The sequence below is a fragment of the Heterodontus francisci genome, chromosome 36, assembly GCF_036365525.1.
Source record: "Heterodontus francisci isolate sHetFra1 chromosome 36, sHetFra1.hap1, whole genome shotgun sequence".
Taxonomy (NCBI): domain Eukaryota; kingdom Metazoa; phylum Chordata; class Chondrichthyes; order Heterodontiformes; family Heterodontidae; genus Heterodontus; species Heterodontus francisci.
The window spans coordinates 41707167-41724990 of record NC_090406.1 but is presented as its reverse complement, the minus strand read 5'-3'; the positions used below and the strand labels follow the sequence as shown (position 1 = coordinate 41724990).

Here is a 17824-nt window from a genome sequence, read left to right as displayed (position 1 = left end):
GCTCTTGGTTAAGTTGGGGCTGGATTTTTGGCAGGAGCTCTTATGTGCCTTGGCAATATTAACACAAAGTGGGATTAGAGGGTTTTAGAAAACCTGTAACTAACAGTACTTCAATTCCTGCACTTTTTTGTGTAAGCAGTTGCTTTTTCTCAATGCAACTGACAAAACTTTGGGTTCCTATGCAAATTGCAGTTTAAATGGAGATGGAATATGAGAAAATGAGAGCTTCCATAGAGTTTAACTGGGATGTTGCTGACCAAACACTTACTTTTAAATAGGACACAGCCTCGGATATGGGTTTGTGAATTATGTGGATGCCAAAGATGCAGAGCGAGCTATTAATACACTTAATGGTCTGAGGCTGCAGTCAAAAACTATAAAGGTAAGGTACCTAGTACTATAACATTGTGCATGTTTCACTGTATGTGGACATTTAAATCTTCTCTCACTATCCCCTCAATTGTTGACTTATGCTGTTCCATGGGTGTTTGTCCTCTTCCCTAGCCCAGAGATGAAGCTACTGCTGCCCTTGTTTGGGTTAATTTCATGCAGTGCAATGTTTGTCAACTGATTTGCTGCGGTACTTTAATATTAGGTTATACGTGTGTTGTACAAAATTTCACCACTGATAAGGTTCAGATTTCATGCTAATATAGTGGTTTATAAATTAAATTTTTAGTGGGTGTTGAAGCATTAAGATGTAGCAACAGTGCTTTCTGCAGTCATGCAGTTGAGCTTTTGATTGGAGGTGAGGACCTCCCTTGAAGTAGGGGGAAAAGCTGGATGCCAGCTTCAGTTTGATTTTGTGCACATCTTTAGAACATGCTGCCTATGTCTGCAGACTCGGCACATGTGGACCCTAAGATCATCAATTGTATGTGCATTCAGGGAGAAATGAGGCTGTGCGCTGTGTAAGAGGGCACATATCCTCAAAACAAATTAAATGCCAGTGAAGATATCTAAAGACCATATGCATCCAAAAGATACACTCTAGTAAATGTGTTAACATTGACAATTAAATCAATAAGCATATGTACAAGGTCTCTAGTAGTGTGTTACTAGATTTATATAAAGTATTGGTACCACTAATGTATAGGAAATTTAGCACCTGAAGCTAGTATGCTTCAATGTTCCTTCTTGCCACACTCTTGGGTAATCTCCTCAAGTTGTTTCCAACATGACCACTAAGACTGGAACCTTGAACCTAGGGCTGGATTTTACGTCGGGCAGACGGGAGCTGGCCACCAACATAAAAGTTGGTGGCGAACCCGCTTCCACCCAGCCTGGGGATCCGACCTGCATTTTACAGGTCCCCGGGCTTTAATTGTTCCAAGGCAGGACTTCCACCCGCATGAGGGAGGAAGTCCCGCCTCGTTGAGCTGCCGGCCAATCATCTTAGTCCCAGCAGCCCGGGAGCGGTGGCCACTGCTGGGACTGCAGCCCAGCTGAGGACATGGAGCCAGGAGTCCAGGTAAGTTAGGGTTGCCTCACCGGGCTAATCAGTCGCGCGTTGGCGAGGCAGTCATGGTAGTTTTGGGGAAGGGGCGGGCATCTCGGGTCCTGGGGGTGGTTGGGAAAGCGGGGGCGGCTCTCAATCGGGAACCCCACTGGGGTGGCGTAAAATTCCAGCCCTAATGTTTAATAGTTCAAAATGAGCTATTCAGATACAGCTAAGTTCAGGATGAAATCTGTTTTTCGCAATTCAAATAGACGTAGAGCTTTACATACCCATGAATATGCTTTATTAAACTGCTAATGCCAGCAATGAACATAATATTGTTTGAAAGGTTTCATATGCCCGGCCGAGCTCCGACAGCATCAAGGATGCAAACCTATATGTGAGCGGGCTGCCAAAGACAATGACTCAAAAGGATTTAGAACAGCTTTTTGGGCGGTATGGCCGCATCATCACGTCTCGTGTCCTCGTTGACCAAGTCACGGGTGGGTAACTTTTACATTTTTATCAACAATAAAAGGAATATATGTAAATGTGCATATCAGTGATATTTGTAATTTCAAGATATCGTCTGAGATTTTGTCTGGCTGCATAAAAGTAAACCTAATTAGCCCAATCTAGTGCGTGGCTCTATTAACTTGCTTAATCTTAAGTGTCAAAACATAAAGGTTCTGTGGCTTGCACCTTTCCAAATATCTTTTGGAACTGAGCTTTTTTCCACTTTTTTTCTTTCCCTTTATTCCAGAAATGGTACCATAATTTTTCCTGAATGCAGATCAGCTTCCTTTTTGCTCACTACCATTTTAAGCGTTAAGCTATCAAACATTATTTAATAGTGCCAGCCGCCCAGTCACATACAAATGCTCTGGGGGGTTACATTGTTTCAAATTATTTATCTTTTCTTCCTAGCTAATTTTCGCCCCGCGCCACCCTCTCTAAAGATAACATTGACTGCTTGTTGGGATATGGTTTCACAGTAATTCACCCAAAATTCGTGACACTGGTTAAATTCTATATTGCATTCCTGTGTGGAATTATAGTTGGGACTGTGTGTATGTTACTTTTAAACTGCTGCAGTGGCAATATTCTATGAACTTTGACCTTGTAGGGTAAATATGGACTACTATTACGCTATTATGCACTAGGTGCATGTATGGAGCCTTTTCAAGTAATTTCAATTGCCGTCAGTTTTAATACCTCATTTTTAATGTGTTTTTCAAGCATCAAAAGAATTTCACTTAATATGTACCAGAACAAATCAACAGGCTGCATTTTATAACCAATGTTAAATAGATTGCTAGCACACTAGTTTACCTCCTTCCATTGTTGTTGTCTCGGTAGCAAAACGTTTGTTAGTAATTCTCGTCTGTTTTCAGGTATGTCCAGGGGAGTGGCTTTTATTCGCTTTGACAGGAAATCTGAAGCTGATGAAGCTATTAACAATCTGAATGGGCACAAACCACCTGGTGCTGTTGAACCAATTACGGTAAAACTTGCAGCCAATCCTAACCAGAAAACAAATCAATCCCTGCTGGCACAGCTGTACCATTCACCAGCAAGGCGATTTCCAGGACCATTGCACCATCAGGCACAGAGATTCAGGTGTGTTGCTGTCACTGTCAGATGCTAGTTCTGAATTGCCTTTTTATGTCGCTGGGGAGGAAGCGAGAAGTAACATGAAAGACTACTTGACCTTTTATGGATTTCAACCACCTTTACTTCAAGATTACTTCATGCAGTGATTCATTCAGTACCAAAAAAAAATGACTCTAATCCTCCTGGACTCAGAGGCTAAGGCATTGTTTTTCCACTGTTTCGTTGTTAGAATTTATTGTGGATTCTTTCAGACTTAATCCTGAACTTTGCAACTGGGACAGATGATGTTTTTGACCGTTCATTAATTTTTTTGTTCAATGAACACCAATTTGGACCCTGACTTATTTAAATAATTTATTGTATTTTTGTTCATCGTATAGATAGGTTTGTTATTCGCTTGTTGTCCCTTTTGAAAGTGAATGCTGGAAGCAAGATAGGCATGTCCAGAAAGGCTGATTCATCTCTGGTCACTTCATATTGCAATGTCTTATGAGGGAATAGGCTTCCAAATATTTGTAGTAGTGCGCTAAATCCATTCTATCAAATGATGCACAAATGATCAAGTCCATTCTGATTTAGGTGAAATCATCATTTAACACCATGGCAGCTCCCAGTATATCTTGTGCTCTTTTTGAACCCTCACCATGCCTTGTTCCCTCTCTGTTTCCCCCCTTTATTTTCTCATTTTTACCTGTTTGTTTTGCTTGTCTCTGCAATGATAGGGAAGAATGAGGTGGCAGTATAATTTGCTGTCAAGTCTTGAAGTTGGGGAAGAATGCTGGAGACAGTATTGTATCTTTCAGAAAGCAACAGACTGAGAGTAGCTTATTTGTTTGTGTTGAGTTACATGTGCTGTGAATAAAAGGGAACCGGTGGATGTATTGTACTTAGATTTCCAGAAGGCATTTGATAAGGTGCCACATCAAAGGTTATTGCAGAAAATAAAAGCTCATGGTGTAAGGGTAACGTATTGGCATGGATGGAAGATTGGTTAGCTGACAGGAAACAGAGTAGGCATAAATGAGTCATTTTCTGGGTGGCAAGATGTAACGAGTGGTGTGCCGCAGGGATCTGTAATGGGGCCTCAACTTTTTACAATTTATATAAATGACTTAGATGAAGCGACCGGAAGTATGGTTGCTAAATTTGCTGATGACACAAAGATAGGTAGGAAAATTAGTTGTGAAGAGGACATAAGGAGGCTACAAAGGGGTATAGATAGGTTAAGTGAGTGGGCAAAGACCTGGCAAATGGAGTCTAATGTGGGGAAGAGTGAAATTGTCCACTTTGGCAGGAAGAATAACAAAGAAGCATATTATCTAAATGGTGAGAGATTACAGAGCTCTGAGATGCAGAGGGATCTGGGTGTCCTAGTGCATGAATTGTAAATGGTCAGTATGCAAGTACAGCATGTAATTAGGAAAGCTAATAGAATGTTATCATTTATCGCAAGGGGAATTGAATACAAAAGTGGTGAGGTTATGCTTCAGCCATGCAGGGCATTGGTGAGACCACATCTGGAGTGCTGTGTACAGTATTGGTCTCCTTATTTAAGGAAGGATGTAAATGCGTTGGAAGCAGTACAGAGAAGATTTACTGGAATGGGTGACCTGTCTTACAAGGAAAGATTGGACAGGCTAGGCTTGTATCCGCTGGAATTTAGAAGAGTAAGAGGCGACTTGATTGAAACATATTAGATCCTGAGGAGTCTTGACAGGGTGGATGTTCAAAGGATGTTTCCTCTTGTGGGAGAATCTCAAACTAGAGGTCACTGTTTAAAAATAAGGGTTTGTCCATTTAAGACCGAGATGAGGAGAATTTTTTTCTCTCAGAGGGTCGTGAGTCTTTGGAATTCTCTTCCTCAAAAGGCAGTGGAAGCAGAGTCTTTGAATATTTTTAAAGCAGAGGTAGATACATTCTTGATCAGCAAGGGGTTGGAAGGTTATCGGGGGTAGATAGAAATGTGGAGTAATCAGTTCAGCCATGAACTTATTGAATGGCGGCGCAGGCTCAAGGGGTCGACTGGCCTACTCCTGCTTCTAATTCATATGTTGGTATAATAAGGGGGAATTAGATTGCAACATGTTTGGGCTCAGTGGCCCCACATGATTTTCTAATAAGTAAGTTGGCTGAGCCTCGACAGCAACACTCCCTCTCACTTACAGCCACATATGAGTAAGGGCCATGAATACAAAGTCCTTGCTTCCTGGGGGTGGGGGGAGATCATCTGGCATAAACAGCTAATCTTCCAATGAGGAATTAAAAATACCACACAGACACAGCAGGGTTGCAGCAGGCTAACATGCCTGTTGCCCCTGGCAATGTGCTTTACCCTTGAAGTGAGGTTGTTCCTCAAGAATTTACAATATTCCATGTCTGACTGGATGGGGGAAGAAAATTGGTAAGATATGTGCATCTGCCCAGTGTGAATACTGGCACCACTGTCTGATAGTTCAGGTCTCCATTGATAGGCCAGTTGTTAATGCCAACGGGCATTTGTTTACTGATCAGGAGCTGCTTGGCAGGCCATTTGAAATTGAGGTGAACTGAATTTGGGCTGGAGGTTTGAACAGTGTGACTGTATAATTTAGGTTTTGAAATGTTTAGAATTGCACTGTATATTTCAAAATTGATATCAAATTTTTTATTTATATATGACATTTGAAAATGCTTTTTGTCTTGTCAGTGATATCTGGCATCAGCTATTTACGTCTGCCACAAGTCTGCCTAGGCATTTTGGGTTTGTTCAGATGCTGCCTTTGCGAAGAAGTCTGTAAGAAAATTGCAGGATTTAGCAGTAGGCACTTTTATCAATATTACGTAGCTTCAGTTTTTGGCTGGAATTAGGTAGCAGTTTAGATTTTTTTTTTATTTCCTCCTGGGATGTGGGCTTCACTGGCAAGGCCAGCATTTAGTGCCCATCCCTAATTGCCCTTGAGAAGGTGGTGGTGAGCTGCCACCTTGAACTGCAGTCCATGTGGTGTTGGTACACCCAGAATGCTTTTAGAGACAGAGTTCCGGGATTTTGATCCAGCAACACTGAAGGAGCGCGATATAGTTCCAAGTCCGGGTGGTGAGTGACTCGGAAGGGAACAAGTAGTGCATCTGCTGCCCTTGTCCTTCTAGATGTTAGAAACCGTGGGTTTGCAAGGTGCTGTCAAAGGAGCCTTGGCGAGTCGCTGCACTGCATCTCGTTGGTTCACACTGCTGCCACTTTGCGCTGGTGGTGGAGGGAGTGAATATTTATGGTGGTGGATGGCGTGCCAGTCAAGTGGTCTACTTTGTCCTGGATGGTATCTAGCTTCTTGAGTGTTATTGGAGCTGCACCCATCAAGGCAAGTGGAGTGTATTCCATCACACCTGGCTTGTGCCTTGTAGATGGTAGACAAATTTTGGGGAGTCAGGAAATGAGTTGTTCGATGCAGAATTCCCAGCCTCTGACCTGCTGTTGTAGCCACAGTGTTTATATGGCTGGTCCAGTTAAGTTGTTTCTGGTCTCTGGTAATCTGCAGGATGTTGATGGTGGATTCAGTGATGATAATGCCTTTGAATGTCAAGGGGAGATCGTTAGATTCTCTCTTGTTGGTAATGGTCATTGCCTGGCACTTGTGTTCTACAAATGTCACTTGCCACTTATCAGACCAAGCCTGAATGTTGTCCAGGTCTTGCCTCATACGGGCACGGACTGCTTCAAGATCTGAGGAGTCGCGAATAGTATTAAACAGTGTGCAATCATCAGTGATCATCCCTTATGACCTTATGGAGGGAGGAAGGTCATTGATGAAGCAGCTGAAGATGGTTGGGCCTAGGACACTACTCTGAGGAATTCCTACACCGATGTCCTGGGGCTGAGCTGATTGGCCTCCAACAACCACACCATCTTCCTTTGTGTTAGGTATGACTCTAACCAGTGAGGAGTTTTTCCCTGATTACTGTTGACTTCAATTTTGCTTGGACTTCTTGATGCCACACTTGGCCAAATTCTGGCATGATGTCAAGGGCAATCACCCTCACCTCTGGAATTCAGCTCCTTTGTCCATGTTTGGACCAGGGCTGTAATGAGGTCTGGAGCTGAATGGCCCTTCAGAACCCAAACTGAGTATCGGTGAGCAGGTTGTGAGTAAGTTCCACTTGATAGCACTGTCAATGACACCTCCATCGCTTTGCTGCTGGTTCACTATAGACTGATGAGGCGATAATGGGCTGGATTGGATTTGTCATGCTTTTATTGTGGACAGGATATCCAAGGCAAATTTCCAAATTGTTGGGTACATGACAGTCTTGTAGCTGTCCTGGAACAGCTTGGCTAAGAGCACGGCTAGTCCTGGAGCACAAGTCTTCAGTATTGCAGCCGGGATGTTGTCAGAGCTCAGAGCCTTTGCTGTATCCGGTGCCTTCATCTGTTTCGTGATATCGCCTGGAGAGAATTGGATTGGCTGAAGACTGGCATCTATGATACTGAGAAGCTCAGGAGGAAGCTGAGATGGATCATCCACTCAGGACTTCTAGCTGAAGATAGTTGCAAATGCTTTTGTTTAGTGATTTCTCTAGTTCAGGTTGCAGCAAAATGAAGTCCAGGAGTCACCATTCTGTGTTTACATTGATAAAGCTGCTCCCTTGTCCCGACGGATCTAAAAAGCTGTAGCGGTAAAGGAAAATATACTTGTTTATATGCGGAATTAAGCTGACAGAAGGGATCTTGGCAACCATTGTTTGACTGTACTCGTGTAAAAGTGCACAATAGAGTTGTGCTGGGCTACAGTGTAGAGGTTTATAATATCACAATGTTTTATAACAGTTTTAAGTGGAAGATTTGTACTCTGGGTGAAATGTTAATGTCTGCATTTGTATGGATCAGTTCTGCGAAGAGTAAATCAATGACTTGACTTCACAATAGTCTTCCCACCCCCCGGAGTGAAATTTTTATTGACTTTTTATTTTTTGGAGGGAAGGTGTGAGAATATTTACTAATTTTTATTTGTTTTTGTCATTTTTGAAGCTTTTGCCACCAACCTAGTTAATTTTCTTTTTGTTTGTTAGGTTTTCGCCGATGAGTGTTGACAATATGAGTAGTTTGTCGGGTGTGAACGTTGGTGGTCACAATCCATCTGGCTGGTGCATCTTTATCTACAACCTGGGCCAAGACGCAGATGAGGGGATCCTGTGGCAGATGTTTGGCCCATTCGGAGCAGTGACCAATGTCAAAGTTATACGCGACTTCAACACCAATAAATGCAAAGGGTTCGGCTTTGTAACCATGACAAACTATGAGGAGGCTGCCATGGCGATTGCTAGCCTAAATGGCTATCGCCTCGGGGACAAAATCCTCCAGGTCTCCTTCAAAACCAGCAAGTCACACAAGGTGTAATTTAAAGCTTGTGCTCATTTGTAAGCATTTGATTAGAAATACACTGCTGAAAGGTGAATAAGTCCACTAGTGTAAAGCAACTCTTACTGTTGTGACAGAAGTGTTTTGTCTACCATTCTAGAATAAGTGAAAAGGATTTTTTATATTAGTACTCTGGGATGCAACTAACATTAAATGTTCGAATGTTTGATACATTTCCTTCCATATTCCCCTCCTTTCTTCCTACCCATCCAAAAAAATAAGGAAAAAATGCTGAACCTTATGGTAGTTCGACAAATTTGAAATAATATTGCTTTAAATTGCAATAGTCATTCCATTTTGATATCAGTTGTGTAACTAGCAGCTCTTGGTTGATTGCTGCTTGCATTTGGGAAAGCAGCTTCATAAATGCGCAACTTGCTAGCACAGGCTTCACACATAGTAAACCTTTTTGAATTAAAATGTTGATTTGTGCCCAAAACATTAATATGTTTAGTATTAAGTTCGTCCAGACTTCTGAGCCATGATTGTGATTTACAGTTTTCTGTAGATAGTGTAAATGGCACCTTCTTTGTCCTCCTTGGTATCCTGGCATTAATATGATTGGCTCACAGTTGTACTTATGAGATTTACAGTGTACAGTACAAGAATGGAGCAGGTGACCACATTTGCCAAATTTCTCGGTGAAAGGAGCATGTTGGTTGGGAAGTTTAATGTAATACAGGAATAATTCTACTTGTAATATTATCCTGGAAGTTCAAACCTTTGAACATTTGTAAGTTCGTTGCACCCCATCTAGTGAACTCCATTTCATTTCTTTTTTTAAAAGTTTTTGTTTTTTGCATAATTGACATGCTAAGTTGGGATAATGCGTCAGAATAGAAAGTACTTAATGTTTTTTTATGCAGGTTAGCTGTCAACACAAAGCTTTGTTAAAATAGATTTAAAGAAGACTAATCTAAAAGTTTTTTCAAACTGCCTTTGAACTTCGTTAATGTTCTGTTATATGATTTCTTTTCATTTTGTTTCCTTTGTTTTGTTTGACTATTGATTTTACTTTTGCATTTATGATCATTAAATTTGTTTTGTTTTGCTCCAATTTTGTTTTGTTTTTGTTTTTTTTCTGTTTTAAAGTTAATTTGCTGTTTAGCGCTTCAAAGTTTTATTTTACAATTTGGGGTAGGGATTGAGGGGCCAGTGTGCAGACAGGCACCTGATCTTTAGGTACCCTGCCAAAGAATTTTACACCATATGCTGAAGTAGGCTTCACAGAGCATCTATTTTTATAAACAAACTTTTTACAGGAGTGCTAGCAGGGGATTTTGAGTGGAAAGTTTTGTATGCCAACTGGTGAGCTTTTAAATAAATTAACCAGACTTGCACCTTCAGTAGACAGTTAGCTGTAACTGGCTTTTAAATCTTTGTCAGAATTAGAGGCAGACATAAATCCACTGGTCCTGTTTGAATGAGGGCAGGTAGCAAGGAGGAAAGAGAAGTTGTATTGCTTATGTTTAGCACATGATTATGAATAGTGATAAGTTTGGAGAAACTAAACTACTTAAACCTCCGGTAAATGCACGTCAGACTCAAGTCTCAAACCTATGGCAAAGGGAGCTGACACCAAATGTACTATTACTTTTGACCTTTTTTCTTTGTGCCAAACGCACTGGTATGTTTAAGCACCAGAATAGGTTTTGAGAGTGTTGTTAGGGTGTCTCAAAATATGAATAGTTAAGCCATGTTAACTTTCAGTTGACTTCCTTTTCTCATTTTCCTGCTCCCTAGTACTTCAAAATTCCTGGAGGAAGGAGCTGTAGAAAAACACACTTAATTTTTCATATACATTTTGAACTTTTAAAAATTGTAAAGAAGTTATTGCAATTTCCAGGAGCTGAGGGCAATAAGGCAATCGGATTAATGGAGACTGATCTAAAGTTCTCGTTTCTCATTGCAGGCCCTTTTCCTCCTAACTTTGCCCAGTACATTGCAGTTTGAAGTGCTAGATGCAGTTCAGACTTATTCAGAGAACAAACCAATTATAGTGATGTTTCAGAATTTTCTTTAATGCTATTGCCTGAATATTAATTATATAGTAGTGGAAAATAGGAGTTTTCCACCCACGGAGCAATATTTGAGAAGTAATTTGTATCTGAAGTAATTAGGAATAGTCTGGTACAAAAGAATAACAAAGCGGTTGGATTGAGAGTGTGTGTTTGTGTGTTTCCACCACAATCTGACTTTATAAATTTGGTTCAGAACTAGTCATTCACTAGTGCAAATTGATTTATTATTCAGCTAACTAAATGCTTTCAGTTACTCAACCATATTCAGAACTTGTATGTAAGGCAACCCAGTTGAGAAAAGAGAATCTGGCTGGACAGCTTGTGCATTTGATTGAGAGCTTACATTTTCTGGTAAAATCAGGTTTAGTATGTATGAAGAATAATTTTTGGCTAGGCATTTGTAATACTCAGCAGCATACCTCTGCTGCAAAAATGATATGTGACAAAATTTGCTCTGTGTGTGATTGAAGTGATGATGCTTTTGATACCTGAAATTTTTTTATGGATTCTAGGCCAACTTGTCTAAGGACAGACCAATAATTCTACTCATTGACAAGTGAATGGTCAACAATTAATTTGTGTGACCTGAGGACTGATGGTGTATTTTTCCAGCTATAGGGTATTGTGCAATTACTGCTTGGACACGTGTCGTCAACCATTTCTCCCTGCTCTCCCATTTGGCACACTTTAGAATTCACTACAGCCTGACAATTAAACCAAATGAAGTTAACTTGCACCTTTCTTCATTCACATTTCACAGTTGCCATTCTGCTTACTTACTGCACAGCATTTATTTAATGTGAATTGGCTTCTGCCTAATGCTGTGTTAGCTTATACAGTGTAATGTGTATGAAAACCAATTCTGCTGTCCTTTTTTTTTACACGTAAACTGAATTAGATATAGCTCTCGCTGCAATTAACAGTTATCAGGCAGCTGTAGCTAGTCATCCTCTGGACTACACTTGTCTAACTTTGTGCCCACAATTTGTATTTTTTGGTGGGGAGTTGGGGAAGCATTGATGCTTTATCCCAATAGAGCACCCAATTATTTGTTGCATTCTAAACAAAAAAAAGTTAAGTTAAACTGAAGAACTAGTTGTCTTTTTTTAAAGTTATGATTCATTATAATTTTGTTTACATATCACATTGATTCCTGGATTATATCAATTTGCAGGGATATCTGTGTCTCAGCACTCCTAATTTATTATTGTCCTAACTGGTTGTTCCAAAATCCTCAATAGTTGTCTATACTAATTATACTCTGATTACAGGATAACAAACTAAAAGTGTAGTTATAAAAGGGTTTCTTTCTAGCTTAGAATCTTCATGGTGCTTTTATTTTAAAAACTCTCACCTATCTACTTGAATTCCTAACATTCCCAAAATGGCTGAACAACTGTGCAGGCCAGGTTACTTTATCACCGAGGTAGCTGCAATTAATACGATATTCTTTCCCATCCCCCATTGTACATCTTTTACCCAAAGTAAGATTTCAGGGTATGCTTTTCTCCTACTTAACGCTGCAAAAATTTCCCTACCACATATTTTCGTCTTCCCACCTTCCACCCCTTGTCCCAACCCCATCCTCCGCCAAAGAAATAAGCATACTTCCAGTGCGAACATAATGTTCAACTATAAAGCCTGTAACATAATGATATGGTGGTTTCTTTCTCTGAGTGATATCAGAAGGACAAGGATGATGTCTGAATTAACTTGGGCTGTTTTTTAAAAATAAATTGAAACAATTCCCTTGTCTATTCATAGATTGGTTCTCACCAAACGATTTTGTGCTATTATTGTTTCTTAGGGTATGGTTGTAAAATACATTTTGAAGAGCCCCAATATATAATCAACTTTCCTCTGCTTTGCGTCCATATGTTGGCCACAAATGACTGCTAAGCCCCCACATTTAAAAGGTTTTTGTATCGTAACAAGTCCTTCCAGATTGCTGTTTTGAAGAGGGCTGGTCACCTGGAAGGCACATGCTTGCTTAGATTTTCAACTCTTAGCAGAATCAGCCTGTCACCACCATGTCCACCAACCACCCCCAAAAAGGGAATATGTAGGTCATGTCAATATTGTTTGTCTTTTTTTTTAATCAAAACTATTTGTGAAGTTTTGTGATACATTGAGTTAATTTTAGAAAAGGACAAATTAAAAATCTGTTTGGACACTGAAGCGACCTGTAATTTTTTTAGTTCACTGCAGGCTTACAAATTATTAGGGAAATAAGCCTGTTTTCAGTTGTCCTTTCTAACTGGGGGAGGTGCAAGCAAAGTAACAAATTGGACTTGGATGGTATCAGTTTGAATATTGTTTCCTATATTTCTGAATTCCAGTAAACAGTCCTTCAGGTTTAATTGCATTTGCTGTACGTCCAGTCTTGGATAGTTTCTACTTTCCTTGTCATATTCAAGACCTAAACTAAGTCATGTTTGTTTCCACAAATTGCTGAAAGTAGTTATTAAGTTCTTATCATTAAGGGGCTTGTTACAGATCAATCAGCAACTCCGTAAATTTATTTAATGAATAGCTGAGACGTACAGGTGAGGAAGCCACTGACTTAGATTCTGGTCTGTGCTAAGTTAGCTGGTCTTAGCCAAGGTAGTGGTGGGTGTGCAGCTATTGACTTTGGTGCTCTTGGGTTAGGGAAAATCAGTCACTGATCCCAATACAAAAGTCCCTGCTTGAAGTGATGTTGGGTGGAAAGAGGATTGCACTTGGCTATGATGATCCCTTCCCTGCATTTCCCATTCCCTTCTCTTCCCTCACTGATGAGGCGCATATGAATAATGACCACATAAGCAAGTTACTGGAGGACCTATGGCACCAGACCAGCAAGGCTTCCACTCCTTCCGGAAAGGAGGAGCAAAAAACTGATGAAAAAGGGATTACTTCTGACCCAGTTATTAGGCAGATATTATTGGTGCAGTTGAGTAGCGCTCAATGGCTTTTACTATACCAGTAATATGAATTATCTTGATCACACCACAAAAAATCTAGCCATCCATTTAGCATTTCAAGTAAATGAATTTATACTTCAAAGTAAAGGTGTTGAGTTTAGTCTACAATAAATGCCATTTTTGATAAGTTTTCAGGTTTTTTTGCATTTCAAAGTTCTCACTCCATCTTAACTGGTAAATATACTTATTCTGTGACATTTAGCATATTTTGGGTGGAAAGTAACAAGGAAAAGCATTGAGGTTTGTTCCCAGTATTCCTGAGGATTAGGGGTTGTTGGGTTTTCACTTTGATATCTAGATGTCTGTTGAAATATGTATGAAGCCAGCCTTTTTATATAGAGACCTGCAGTTACTGCTTTGTACCACTCAGCATAGGATGGACTTTATATAATGTGTGAGTTCCTGTCAAAGGACTACCTAAGGTTGCCAAGAAATGTTATGATAATTTAAAGAGTATTAATTTGAAAGCTTGGGAAGGGGGGGGTGGTGGCGGTGGGCACAGGAGGGGATGCAAGCAGCATAAAGTCTGGCCCATGTACAAAGGGAAGTTTTTTTGTCTGGTTCCAAAATGAAATAACTAGGTGTTGCCCTGCCTGCATTCTTTGCTTTTTAATGTACCTTAATGTGATAGATTTTTAACAAGGGGAAAGAACACAGAAGTGATATCAAGTCAGACCTGTAAATTTTAATGGTTAACTTCTTTTGAAAAGAGCAATGCTAGTGGATGTTAGATCTCTCCATCCCCAACAAAGCAGCTGGAATGGAGACAGGACCAGTGGATATTAAAAGCCTTCAATAGCTGAAGTGGAGATAGTGCAGTAGATCTTTGTAACCCCCACCCTCCAGAAAAAGCAGTAAAGGCTTCACATGCCATCCTAAATACTGAATGAAAGTGGGGCCAAGTGATAGTTATTAGCACCATCTCAAGAAACAACATGTCAAGTCAGAGACAGGCTGTGAGATGATGTATGCAGTTTCCTAACCAACTTGCTATATTAGCAACAGCGCTGGGCCTTTCATTTATTTTGGTTGCCTCATTTTTTTTTATTTTATAAATATTACTGTGACTAAAAGCGTGAAGGTACTCAGTTGTAGTGTAATCTATAGAATACTTTTAGATCTGATGTTATCTCAACTAGTTTCTGTGCCCTGGGTTGTACTTGTATAGCTGTTAATGGAAGTCTCACCTTAATATATGGGTAAAATGCAGAAGGCTTCATACACTTGCTTGAATCCAACACCTAGAGTCAACAGAAATGCAGCATCCTTTTTGTTCAAGGCCTTTTTATTCCTGTGTGTGTTATTTGACCACACTCAACTTCTTGAAGTCACAATTCAAACAGAGCAGCAGTTCTAACCACATGGTCTGCTGAAGGTACAAGGTGATAAATGCTACAAAAATTGATGCTTATGCAGTCCTTGTATCTCCAACAGGTATTCACTGTAGTAGGTGCCCAGCTTAATTTTGAACTACCTTTAGCATGAAGGACCACTTAAATATAAAACAGACCTTTTTTATACATAGAGGATATGAACAGCACTTTAGAAGAGTAGCCCTTTAACAATCTTGTATAGCCGTGTTTTCCCCGTTTTTACTGTGCACAAATGTCCAACCATGTGAAGTCACAATTGGGCAAAGTTGATATGTAATTTCCTTTTCCCAACCACTTTATATCCTTGATATTTGTGACACAGTTCTCTCATCTGGGGAATGTGTTCTTTTGGGAGCTAAGTTTTGTTTTGTTTTGCTACTATGTTTTATGAAATTGTTGACACTGAAGAACGACAGAGATGCAGTGTAGTGTAACTAATTGGATGAGAGAGTATATTAGAATTTGAGGGATAGGTGGATTTTTCAGCTGAACTACCAGAATTTAGAAGGTGAAACTTAATTTATCAAAATTTGAATTTTGGTCAACGCATATGATGGACCATAGATTAGCTTTTGAGTTGCACTAATATTTTTAGTTCCAGATTGTAACTATGCTTACAGACAACTTTTTCTTGTACAAGCAACACATTGAGTGCTCAAATTCTCTTTTTTTTTTAAACAAGAGACAGGAAGGAGAAATCTGAACAATTAGAAGTTGCAAAGGAAAATACCTAGTCCATTTTTATAGTTTTGCCTTGAATTCTGAATGTATTGGTCTAGTTTAAATTAACCACACTAATGTTATGCTTTGCCTTAACCAGTACATGTTGTGTGGTACAATACAATGAGTTCTGATGCATGCATTGGCATATGCAATAGGGCAAGAAGGCAAATGGGGCCTTGAATCTTGCTGTTTGTAGCCTGATTCAGATGCATGTACTCCTGACACAGTTTTTAAATTGGCTCCAAGTGTTTTATACCCAATGGCATGGGGATAAATTTGCACTGTTCAGATGGTTATTTTTGTACTTGAGCCAAGTTACAAACTGGACTGAAAGGCTGTAATGTAAATGAGGCTAAAATCTGAAAGGATTATATTGAAACTTCAAAAGTGTTGAGGTGGAACAAATATTCATGCTGAATTTCCTGTTCCTTAGTACAGTTTGAACAAATGCTCTGGGGCTAGTCAGTACAAGCATGTTAGGACATACAATATTTTAGTACGCTAATATACATGACATGAGACCATATGACAGCCAGTTCAAGTACCCTGAATTTGATAATGCTACTAACTTGAATATTCAGCACCACAAGTACTGAAAACCGGAGTCGCTCGCGTGAGACTGCAAGAAGCACTGGGAATATTCCAGGGATTGGAAAATTAGTACAAAACAGAGATTAGATTTTTTTCATCAGTTTTGAGATCGAGTCAAAAAAAGGGCGGGTGTAATGCATTTAAAGTTGTATGTTGCATTTCTTTTTTTTTTGAAAAGTTAAGTATTGCATGGCAGCTAGTAGGAGTTATTTTTCATTAATGCAGTACAAGATATAGTTCCCGGCAAGGTAGATGTGCCTGGGCTTGATGTGTACTGTGAGTTGGTGGATGTAAATGTTTAAATACTGTTGCTTTATTTTAGTTTGCTACAAAGCCAGAAGGCTGTTTTAAGTTATTAAACATTTTTGTACTTAATTTATTTTCTCACCAATATTAAATTATGTTTGATTCTGTTTTAAAAGATGAGTCTGACTGAACTCTTGATTTGCTTTTCCACACAGTTTCTGAAGGAAAGTAGTATTCATGATTTTTTTTCCAGGTTTTAAAAATGGAGCTAAATTGTTTGTCACATGGCTGTCTTGATTTTTCTAAAAGGGTTAAACTAAAGGATTTAAAGTAGAAAGTATTTCTAAATGTTTCTAAGATGTTTTCTCCGATCAATGTGAGCTTCACTCCAATACCAGATTGGTGGAGTGAAGTGTCAGACAATGGCCCAGTCACATGATCATATTTGCACGAATGCCATTGGTGTTTCACTCAGGCTTTATTGGATTAGTTTTGGGCCTTGTGCTTGTGATTAGCCATAATACATGCTTGTGTCTAAATATTCTTACAAACACATTGGTGTTTCCTCTGCTACTATTAGTATATTTAGTTAAGTACAGTGAAATCTGAAAAATAGATTACTGAAGCTTAGCTTGAAATGAAGTTCATGTTGTATGCTTGATTTATTGATCCCCATTCATCAAGGGAACTCCTAAACTTCAGTTGCTTTGAAGGACACTGCTTCTTCCATCTGCAGATTTTTCTTCTCAAAATTGAGCATTTAAAGTTGCTTTCAGCCCCATTGAGAGCAAGCTATTCAATTATGGTACATAATACAAATGATAACCAATTTCAGATTAAACTTTCATTTAATTAAGGTAATCAAGCACAGGTCTGACTGCAGTAGAGGATGCTTTACTTTAAACAATGCAGTGCTTTCAGCCACGGTTTCATGGATATTTCATGCCATAAACTGGTTTACAGGGATTTTTCAGTCATCCTGTCTGACTCTTGTCAGGTGTGATTTTCCATTTCAGAGAAATATAGCCAGCATTTCTAACTTCTCAAGACCAGATGAGTCTGCTATATATGGGTCCACTTCATTGCTGGGTGAATATGTACTTACCCCTTTACAGATTTTTGCTGTAAAATTTGACCTTACTTAGACCTACCATGCAATGTTCTCTTTCCAGCAATCTAATGCACCACAATAACTCGTCCATAGTTTCCTTTGGAACTTAATGCAGCATTTTTCAAATTTTGTTCTTTCTGGTGATTTAAGTGCATGGGTTTGTACTTTGTGTGAGCTCTATTAGTATTTGTAGAAAATTTGAAGTTTGTCTAGTTCAGCCTTGAGTGTGGTAAGAAGTCTCACTGGTGATGGCCAGTGCCATAACTCTTTTGTAATGATCAGAACACTCCTGCCATGGTTTGAAAAGCAATGGAAAATACTAGTAAATTCCTTGGCTTCAGTCACCTCAGATTTA

The 17824-nt window shown here is 39.5% G+C and overlaps 1 protein-coding gene across 1 annotated transcript in view; it reads left to right on the top strand.

Moving 5' to 3' along the window:
- LOC137351771 (ELAV-like protein 1) overlaps positions 1-16533 on the top strand; it is a 29180-nt gene extending 12647 nt beyond the window's left edge. The window contains exons 3-6 of the mRNA XM_068016579.1: positions 279-382; positions 1788-1941; positions 2833-3058; positions 8093-16533. Of these exons, the coding sequence (XP_067872680.1) occupies positions 279-382; positions 1788-1941; positions 2833-3058; positions 8093-8420 (812 nt within the window). The 3' untranslated portion in view covers positions 8421-16533. The remainder of the gene's footprint in view (positions 1-278; positions 383-1787; positions 1942-2832; positions 3059-8092) is intronic.
- The last annotated feature ends 1291 nt before the right edge of the window (positions 16534-17824 follow it).